The sequence below is a fragment of the Benincasa hispida genome, chromosome 1 (genome assembly GCF_009727055.1).
Source record: "Benincasa hispida cultivar B227 chromosome 1, ASM972705v1, whole genome shotgun sequence".
Lineage (NCBI taxonomy): Eukaryota > Viridiplantae > Streptophyta > Magnoliopsida > Cucurbitales > Cucurbitaceae > Benincasa > Benincasa hispida.
In genome coordinates, this window is record NC_052349.1 from 62,547,969 (window position 1) to 62,559,062 (window position 11,094).

The window sequence follows — 11,094 nt, forward strand, 5'->3', positions numbered from 1 at the left end:
GGTTTCTTATAGTGCTCACAAATTGGAGGAGGCTTTTCATTCTGTTTGTCACTCTCAGATCCAGAGGACTTGACCCTAAACGCAGCAGAGTCCAAGGTAGTGGCAGTTGTGCCATTCATAGCATTTGTTCTATCCTCTTCTAGTCTAACTTATGAGTATACCTTCATAAGGGATGGTATCAGTCTTTGTCCCAAAATCTGGCTCCGGACAGTGTCAAATTTCATGTTCAAGCCAGCCAGGAAATCATAGACACGGTCAGCCTCCTCAATTTTCTAATATTAACCCCGTTCAGGCAATTCCAAACCACTTTGCGATAAAAATCCATCTCTTGCCACAATAGTGACAATTTATTGAAATAGGACGTTACATCAAGGGTCCCCTGCTTGTACTCATATACTTGTTTCCTTAACGTATAAAGTCGTGAAGCGTTCTGTCTTTTCAAATATAGTTTCTGAACAGCTTCCCAAATATCCCGAGCTGATGCTGAATAAAATAGGGGCTTTTTGATCTGAGGTTCCATGATTTTTATCAAAATTAAGCGAATGAGGGAATCCTCCCCCTTCCATATACGTTCCTGAGGGTCCCCAGAGTTCGTTCTTGGTATCTCCTCAGTTAGATACCCAAACTTGTGTCGTGGATCTAAAGGCTAACCCGAATGTGAAAATCTGCTACTGCAAATTAGCCAACTGCTGTTGAAACCTAATGGTCCCGCCATAACCCACAAACTCGACTGTAAATGTAGTAGCCATAGGTTGTTTCTGCCCATAAACCCCTAAAAATGTCGTTTCGGCTGGCATGTTGGAAGTGAGAGTCGGCTGAACAAGGAACTGGGCCGACTGAACCGATTGGTTCGGCTGGACCGGTTGGGTAGGTCAAAGGAAGCAATACTGAATCCTGGTGGCCGTCGAAGCTTGCAGAAGAGATGGCGGCTACAATCTGCAAAGCTTGAACGCTCGAGCAAGGAGAGAACTGCCCGATCGAAGGAAGGCCACGGTATTACTGTGCGACGAAGGGAAAAGGACCAGCTGGATCTGCCCAATCGGAGGCTGGTTGATGCTGCGCGAACAAGGACAGATGCGGCGTGAACAGGGAGCCGGTTGGCTGGGGCACGGCTGCTTCTTCTCTGATTGGTTGCGGTTTGACCTACAATGGCCCGAGAAGTGATCGAAGATAGTGGTCGACGACAGCCTTGATTTTAGCACTTTGGAAATTTTCCACCAGAGTCTCATCTCCTGCTAGGGTTGATGACCGAATTTCTTTTATCCCAGCGACAGTCTCATCACCTTGCTCTAATACCATATTGAAAATAAAGGGTAGAAGAAAGAACACCAAAGTTACAAGGAAAACCCTAGGCCAGAGAGAAAAAACCATGATAAAAGTTTTTATTAATTTTTTATATGCACTACACAGTACAAGAATAGATATAAATAGTCATAGATCAGAAATCCTAGACAGTAGACACCAAGTAAACGAATAAAATGCCCTTAGGGCTAAACAACGTTTTCCAACAGAGTTACCTTAGGTCATCAGATTGAAATAGTCAGTTTTAACAGTAAACAGTCGTTATAAACATATTTTGCATAGGATTTCTCCACTCGCATGTCTCTACGTGAACGATTTTGGGATCACATCGTTTGTATCTAATACAAAGTAGGCCGCATCCATAGTGTCCCCAAGATAAGGTGTGCAATCATATCCTTATACTTATAACCCGTTTTGGCTATATACTCAAGCATGTTCCTCCTTTATGTCTCCACATAAGGTTCAAGTATTCAAACTATAGCCAGGGGTTTGTTAGTTTATTAGATTTAGGTTTTAACATTTTATTCCTAATTTTTCTCCATGAGTTTTACCATCATCTTCTTATTTTTTTCTTTTTCTTCCTAATGTTGCTCTGTTTTTTACTCTGTCATTTTTTTTTTTTAATTAAATCTCCCCTATCATCTTTAGTAATCAATGGAATGCTATCATATTTCTTCAACAATTTCACTTTTAATTCTTCCAATTTGGAAGATCATCAAAGAACAAGTCTCCATTTTTCACTATTTTTTGCCATAAAATGTTCAAGAAAAAAATCCATTTTATGTTCTTTTTTGTTATGTATTACATATTTGATACTTTTCCAAATATTACAAACACTCATTTGATATGTGAATTCAATTAAATAAAAATGTATTTTACAAATTTCTACATATAAGTATTACACTTAATGTAGACAAAATAATATTTTTTATATAATTAACAATCCTACAACATATTTTAATAGTCATCAGTCTTATAATAGTTGAAAGTAGTTATCAAAGTTGATTATTGAAGATGATTTTTGTTGGAGTTTACAGTTCGAGGTGATTATCGAACCATGAAATTGGTCACGTGGAGGTGGTATTAGAGTTGGTCACCAAAGTGTGCCATTAAAGGTAGTTTTTGGAGCCCGAAGTTGTTCGTCAGAGTTGGTCGCGCAAAGGTAATTGATGAAGTTGATCATCCAAAATAATTTTCACCGAAGTATGTAGTCAAATGTGGTTGTCAAAGCTTGAAGTTGGTCGCATGAAAATGGTATTTGAGTTGGTTGTCATAGTTGCTCAGTCAAAGATAATCATCGAAATTGATCATCAAAAGTGTTTTTTGTCGGAGTTTATAGTTGAAGATGGTTGTCAAAGTCTATGAAGGTGGTTATCAGAGTTGGTCATCAGAGTTTGCGTGTCGAATGTGGCTACCAGAACCCAAAATTAGTCATCGTAGTTGGTTGCACGAAGGTGGTAGTCGGAGTTAAGTTACTAGAGTTGTTAATAGAGGTAGTTACCAGAGCCCGAAATTGATTGTCAAAGTTGTCATCAGAAGTGGTTGTCGGAGTTGCTTGCTCAAAGGTGGTCATCGAAGTTGATTTTCGTTAGAGTTTGTAGTCGAAGGTGGTTGTCGAAGCCTACGAAGGTGATTGTCAGAATTGGTCATCGGAGTTTGTTCTCGGAGGTAGTTGCCATAACCCAAAATTGGTCGTCGAAGTTAGTCACACGAAGGTAGTCATTGGAGTTAGGTCACCAGAGTTATCATTAGAGATAGTTGTCGGAGGCCGAAATTAGTCAGCAGAGTTAGTCGCTAGAGTTATCACTAGAAGTGGTTGTCATAGCCTAAAATTGGTTCTCAAAGTGTGACAATGATAGTACCAACAGTGACCAATGGATGGAGCCATTGAAAACATTGGAAAAAGAGAGTTGGAGTGAGTTGGAGTGAATTGGTAAAATATATCAACTTAACTCCACCAACATTTGAAATTAGTAGACCAAACATTGAATTGATATATTATACCAACTCAACTTAACTTATGTTGATGAACCAAACCTCCCAAATGAACACCTCCTAAATGTTAAAATGACTACTACTATGATGTTAGTGTGGTTTTACTTCTAAAAGAAATTAAAATGAACAAACGCCATTCATCAAAAGGCTTTCTACATTTAGATACAGAATCACTTCTCCTGTGATTTTGGGAAAATACCACTGTCGCTGTAAATCTTTTAACATATTAGCATAAAGATTTTCTAGTGGTCTTTCTTCCTTTTCCTAGAGCTAAATGAAGAACAAGGGCAAAATTCTCCTCTACATGCTGCTCCCTATACTGTAAGTCCTCCAAAATGAGACTCCTACCCATACTACTATACATTCTAATGATCTACTTCATCGCTTAGAAAATACTACCAATATCAACATCGACATCGAAACCACAACCTTGAACCCTGACGTTTCCCAAAAGTTCTGCTTTTCGGAATCTGCAGCAGGACCAGCACCACCTTGTTTTCCCGCCAACTGATCTCTCAATTCCTTTATGGCTTTCTCCCGTCGCTCTCCGATCTGTTACAAGCCAAAAGCAATTTAGTTTCATCTATAAGCCCTACTTCAGTAATAGAAACTTATACAGTACGAGGAGGCCAGTTTTATGGTATGGGCCACGAAAGGCAGGTGGGTCCAAAAAGAAAGCCCACCTAGAGAGCCAGTTGATCTAATTCATTGAATCCCAAGAATGTTTTATCAACTAATTTATGTTCAGTGTAAGCCTTTTCTACGCTACAGCTAATAAACCATCAAATTCTAAACAAGTTTAGTGGTTTACTCTTTGAAGTTTCCGTGTCTGAGTGCGAGCTTCTTGCAGACAGAACTCCAGCTTCAAGACCCTCTTTTTCAGCTCTTGGTCGGCTCGTCGTTGTTTCTCTAACTGTTGATAAGAAATTTCAAAATATATAAATGAATGTGAAAAATGATACGAGGAAGTACACTGTACACAGTATAGCCGAATATGTTTGCATACTTGTGATTCCAACTCCTTAGTTTTAAGCTTCCAGTGAGCAGACATCATCTTGATTTCATTTTTGAGTTTCACTATCTCTTCATCTTTGGCCATCAACAACTTATTGATCTTCTCCAAATTTCTGGGGGAAACTTCATCTAATATCTTCCTCAGTTCACAATCCTTGCTCACACCAGATTTGACTAGAGCTTCCATAATATCATGCTCAACTCTCATCACTTCATCCTTCAGTTGCTTCTGAGAAGATTCCCTTGCCTGGAGATCTTTCTGTAGATTGTCAAGTTGTTCTCCTAACCTTTTTACTCGATCTTCATGCTCTTTTATACAAGTGTTCTTTTCGTCTAATTCCTTCAAAAGCACTAAACACTGGTTCTGTGCAGATTGAGCTGATGCAGCACTTGCATCAGCAGTTGCTTGGGTGGCAGCAAGCTGTAATCTTAGTCCATCCAACTCATGGAGATACTGCATTGAAAAACAAATTTGTTACATATACGAATATCACAATGACGAATATTAAGCCAACTCCTCTAAGAAGCTGTACTGAGTTATAATGTATGAAAGAACTCCTATGAAGATAATAGAGAAGCGGTTTACTCTTTGCAGCAAAATTAAAGAAGAAATCATAAACCAAATCCCTCAAGAAAAGGCATTGTTTGGTTGTTTATAACGATGCTTATTCAGTTAGCATGAAACACATTTATGCTTTTACCCGGACAAAAACAAATAAAGCGATTATTATTAATTTCCAAATTTTACAAGAAGATCAAAATATCTTTATAACTTGAAAATGAAAACTTTACTAATCTCATAACAATTATCTACACTCTTTAGATTGCAAGGTACCAGAAACAAAGATCAAAGCAGCCATGTCCAAGTGATAATATTCCGTACAACATTAGATTGTAACATAAGGTATAACTTATGAGTGGTCAAAGAATGCTTACTCAACCTTTCATCAGGTAAAGAGCTAGTCCATTATAAATATACTTCTCTAGCCACGTGTACATAATGATGGATTTCATCAGATCCCTTTTTCATATGTCCTTAACGTTATGAGAGAGATTTAATGATCAAGGGAGGATACAAACAAGACATGCTCACCATTTGGAGCAACTAATGCAAATTTAAAATTGTAAAAAGAAATATCAGTTTTCTACTTTCTTCTTCCAAGAGAGCATAAGGTCTACCTTCCATTCCTCAAAAAGAACTTTTTAAAAAATAATAATTAATAATAACAATAAGGAATTTGATTTACTCCAAAGCCATCATAAAAAACGAAAAAAGAACAAAACAGTTCAACGGATTGTCAGATTGGGAAAGAGAGAAATTGACATCCTATTGTATTAAATATTGTCTATCTAAGCTTGAAATAAATAGTTAATTTGGGGACCCAAAGATCCATTAAAGGGAGGGGGGCCCAAAGGCATAGCTTAGAATCTAGCAACCCACTGATTGGGGAACTCGTAAAAGCCCAATTTACTTCTTCACACGTGAAGGAAAGGATAAATGAAAGATCTATACACCATCCATTGCCTATGTTATGTACATCAAAAAAATAAAAAATAAAAAATAAAATCATTAAAAAGGGAAAAAGGGAAGCGCATTACAACATGAAATTGGCACATGTAAATCCTAGAAGAAGAAAACTGAACAACAAATTGTCTCACATTCAGCAAAATAAATAAATAAATTACTCATCTGTCACAGAGTAAGACGTAAGATTGTTATAAGAAAAGTCATAAGATTGTTATAAGAAACTAAGGATCGATGATTAATTAATCCTTTCCTAATTCCTACTCAAGATAAATGTGATGTGCGATATAACTCCTTTCATTAAAAAAAAAATGAATTGACAATTTGTCCATTCCTTCACTTTTCATTAGTATAGATCAACGGAAATGGATAGATTCATTTAAGTTTTGCCTTCATTTTCCCTCTAACTAACCAACTGCATATTCAAATCAAGCAATTATTTGAATTCAAGTAATAGGAGGGAAAGGAAATAATAATAAAGTAACAAAATAGTACTTTTCCAACTTTCTTCCCATTAAAAAAGAAAGGAGGAAAAAGAGAAGGCAAAAAAAAAAAAAACATTAAGGGAGATGAGACCTCTAGATGTATAGCTTTTTGGGAACTTGATAACCACAGACTGACCAATGAGAGAAAAGTAAAGCAATCACAAGCAGAGCATGATAACCTAAAGCAATAATTAAAATACAATACAACTTCAAAGCACCTGCCCAAGTTTAATCATTCAAACCTAAATCCTAACAGAAGGAAGAAAAATAAAAATTTCAATAAGAAACAGAGTTGGGAGTGAAAACTGAAACCTTGGTGGCAGTAGTTGCAGAAACCTTCAGCTGTTCATCCCTCTCTTCCAATTCCACATGCAATCTCCCAATTTCTTGTTCCATAGTCTTAGCCTTAGTCTCTGCTTCCTGCAAAAACAGCTCAAAAAAATCACTCATACTCGAACTCCCATCAGAAACCCCACAAGGGAAAAATGCCTAAAAAGCGACTTATTGAGTCAAAAGCATGAAAGATAAACAATATAATTCCAAGATAAAGGTCCCCAGAATCCCAAAACATCCAAAAATTCACATGCCTGCCTTGTTTGAGTCTCTTTAGCAAACGATTCTTCCTGAGACGAAAGGCGGCTTCGAGCCTCCTTCAACTCCGCCGCCAACGACACAACATTTCGCCTGAAGCTCTGCTTCCTCTCATTCAAATCCTTCAGCAATGGATCATCCTCTCGAGCAGGACTTGATGATGGCAACGAAGAAAACTTCTCTTGAACAGACATCGAGAGAACAAGATTTGGATCCAAGGGCGCAAAGAAATTTGCCTCTAAACAAGTTCATCCAAGAAATTATGCAGTCTCTTAGAGACCCGCAATAAGTGGTCTCACGAGGTTGCTGTGTGAAACCTAAAGCGATACATCTGCATGTGGAAGAGGGTAGTTGCGTGCATTTAATAAAAAGAGTGGACGAAGGAAATAAAATTTTCTATAAGAGAATAAAGAAATAAATGATTGAAACTCGTTGATTACTCCATAACTTTGACGCAATTTCACTCAAATTTTCAACAGAGCTTCAAAACCCATATTTAACTACATCCTAATAGACAAACCCAGAAATTTCTCGGGAAGTTCAGTCAAACATCAAGAGAAAATGAATATCCATAACCCCACGGTGACTATTCTCATAATAAAACAAACCCATCATCAGAAATTGAGAGATCAATCGAAATTACAGAGAAAAATAGATAGTGGGATCACCATTTTTGAAGGGGAAATGAAAGATCCCAAGAGTTGCAAACGAAAAACGAAATGACCCTTGGTTAGTTGAAGAAGAAGAAGCAGTAGCAGTAGATTAGCCAAGTGGTGGATTGTTCTTGTTCTTGTTCTGGTTTTACACTTGTGAAGAAGGATTAAGGATTAGGGTAGTGAATCAATGGCTATTTTGATGATTTTTTAGCTTTACGGACAGTGAAGGAGTGAATTTCGGGTACCCATTTGATTTGATTAATTGGGTTTAGTTTGAATTGGAAGGATTTGAATTTTGCTTTTTGTCAGTATTGGGGTTTGAATCGACTAGTTGGACAGAAGAGGCCGACAGCAAAGCAATTGGGAAATTTCCCGAGCCTCAGTTTCGGAAAAGTTGACTACTCCGAAGCTAAGATTTTTGTGGTTCGTGAGTTTGATTCGAGTGAGCAAGCGCGGCAAAATTCCAAACCAAATGTTTTGGCTCTTAGTGTTGCACGATACTCCTTAGCTAATGGGCTTGGGCTTTATTTAAGATGTCAAAACAAATAAAACTTTTTTTCTGTTTTTAAATTACGAGTTTAATTCTATTTTGATATTTAGTGTCTATTTGATTTTTAAGTTTTGAAAAGTATCTAAAAGATTTTTAAATTTTTAATTTTGTCTAATAGATTTTTGAATTTTTATTTTGTATTTAATATTTTCGATTATTTCTTGAATGAATAAGGTTAAGAAAATATATGTTTTTTAGTAGTACAATAGGGACATGGAGATTTGAATCAAAGATCTTTTGGCCGCAAACATGACCATATGTCAACTGAATTATATTCACTTTAAAAAAATATATGCATTTTATAGATCATAAGTTAAATGAAGATTTCTCCTATTTTGAGATAACTGATGTTGCATAAGGTCTTTTGGGATAAAATGACTTTTAGTAAAAACTAACATCATTTTGCTCTTTTTGCAAGAAAATTAGATTTTTGCTCCAATGTGACCACATTGCTCTAGGCAAAAATCCAGTGTGGCTGTGTTGTGCGCTATATTGGTTCAGTGGGATTTTCATGGTCAAAATCAACTTGATGATCTTTAAGTTCTAAGTTGTTAGTTAGCTCTAAATCCTCCTAGATTAGTTTGGACCAAATATTACGAGAACCATCCATCTCCTTAAAAGTCTATATAAAACTCTTCATTCTATCTATTCACTGCTATAAAAAAATTATATTATTTGACGTTTTTTCGCAGTCAAATATCAGTGTTACTTGATGTTTTTAAAAACGTCAAGTAATCCAATTTCAAGAATAAGAGAAATTTTTTTATTGCCTAAAAGCGTCAAGTTGTAATTTACTTGATACGTTATAACTGTCAAGTATATGGGATCTCTTGACTTATTTTAGGTGTCAAGTAATCTAAGTTCTTGACATTTATTATAGATCAAATCTTTCATTACTTGACAGTTTTTACTTGTCAAATATAATTTCTTCTCGACACCCAGGAACTGGCAAGTTAAAAAGAATACTTGACTCGTTTTGCTTGTCAAGCTTGTTTTTTTTTTTTTTTCAAAATTGTACTACTACAAATTACTGTATAATTTCCTATTTTGAAGTCCAACAATAATATAGAAATTACAAATAACACATATATTGAACTCTTTAAATTTGTTCAATCATTTGAAACTTTTCACCAACCTAGCTAAGAAAAGTGCATATATATCCTTGAACATAGTTGTCATCATATATACTTACAACATAAAATGTTTACAAAATTCATAACAAAGTCCATACATGAACAATATAGCTAATTTGTAAGTTCTATAGAAGGCTATCAAACCCACCATGCATATGAAAATTTTCAAAAAGAATGTTCGATCCCAAATATAAACTAAAACCCCAAAAGAACAAACTCAAATATCTAAAATTCCAAAAATTACACCAACTATATAGATCTAGGTACTCCATATGATTAACACACACGTTTCCAAAATTACAATATGAACATTCTACCAATATATCCAATATCAACAATATATGCCTAATTCATATCTTCGAAAAATTGAATGACACTATCCAAAATATGCAGATTGTCACCACCACATGTGGGAATCTAAAAATTCAGCTAGCTCTACTCGCACCTCATCCAATTCAAATTGATTGTACGAGTCACTCGTATCAATCTAATCTAAAGCCCAAATATTGAAGCTAATACTTTTTTTTTTGTCAAATGTTATATATTTGAACTATTGAGAATAATGCAAATAGGTATTAATTAACAACATACCGAATCTGGAACTACCTTGCTCCCTTTGGTGATAATATTTCTCATGTATCTCATCACATAATATTCACATTCAGTGGTTTCAACTTGTAAAGGACATTGCAATAATACATAAACTAAAATAATTTATGTTGCATACACAATAGGAATAACCTACATATACATAAACTAAAATATTCTTATACTTGCTTTTACGATTTTCCATAATGTTTGTTTTCGACCTTTTTGAATATTTTTCTAGGATCAAAAGATCGCAACAACCCTATGCCAAGTAATACTCAGAAAATAGTAAAATAAAGTAAACTTTAAAATGACGAAAAGCATCATAGGACAAGAAGTTAACTTACGTATCTGTTAAGTATCTGATATCTACTTGAGATGATGTTCGTAATTAATCAAGATAATAGGTGAATCATCATATGCTTTAGTAGCCAGTAGTCCCCAATGACCATTAAATAAAATACAAGTAGTATATGTTTACTGTTAGTACAAGAACTTTCAATGAATTGACTAGTAAAAATTTACTTGTCCTGGATTAAAATGAGCAAAAACGATTTGATTTTCTTGTGAAGTCATTAATCTGCTACATAGGTTCCGAGCCCTAATTTCTTGAGTGGTTTCTCTAGCAGATATAAGGGATAGGTCAACAAATATGTAATTCGAATGGTATTAAATGTAACTACAGGGGAAAAATGGTATTTTTGGGTCAGCTATACTTACGAGCAACTTGTGAATGGTCATCGTACTGTTGACTAGTTATATCCAATGGACACAGAAATATTTCTGTAGTACTAAGAATGCAACTGTCAGTCTTTAATGGAGTGTCCGATAGTTAACGGATGGTGAACAATTTAATTAAAGAAGTTTAAAGAATTATTCACGTACTATTGGAATTTCAAACTATAGGTCCATGATGTTTCCTCTGTAGCTCAACAGGAATTAATGAGAATCAATTTTTGGATTACTTTGAATTATTCAAATTAAATGAGGGAATTAATTATATGTGATATAATTAATGTAATCTAATTATATATGATATAATTACTATAATGAATTTTGATACATTATCATATAAAGTTTATTTGAGAAGAAATAAATATTTGAATACGATTTAAATATTGATTATATGAATTTGATTCATATAATTAAATTTAATATAAATGAGATTTATATTAAATGTCAATAATGAAAAAATAGAAACTATAGATTATGAGTTATATTTGATGTAACATATAGTTTAATATATATATTATAT

At 34.9% G+C, this 11,094-nt stretch overlaps 1 protein-coding gene across 2 annotated transcripts; it reads right to left on the reverse strand.

Moving 5' to 3' along the window:
• Positions 1 to 3,414: 3,414 nt before the first annotated feature.
• Positions 3,415 to 7,858, reverse strand: LOC120088869 (nuclear envelope-associated protein 2-like). 2 transcript variants are annotated; one of them, XM_039046319.1, is made up of 6 exons: positions 7,581 to 7,851; positions 6,909 to 7,243; positions 6,634 to 6,741; positions 4,304 to 4,765; positions 4,109 to 4,210; positions 3,415 to 3,849 (listed from the first exon to the last, which is right to left on the reverse strand). In XM_039046319.1, exons 2-6 carry the CDS (start codon positions 7,104 to 7,106, stop codon positions 3,676 to 3,678), a joined length of 1,044 nt encoding a protein of 347 aa, XP_038902247.1. In that variant the 5' UTR covers positions 7,107 to 7,243; positions 7,581 to 7,851; the 3' UTR covers positions 3,415 to 3,675. The 2 variants fall into 2 exon arrangements, with proteins under 2 accessions (XP_038902247.1, XP_038902240.1); XM_039046312.1 differs by having other exon boundaries at positions 4,109 to 4,765; positions 7,581 to 7,858.
• Positions 7,859 to 11,094: the final 3,236 nt, after the last annotated feature.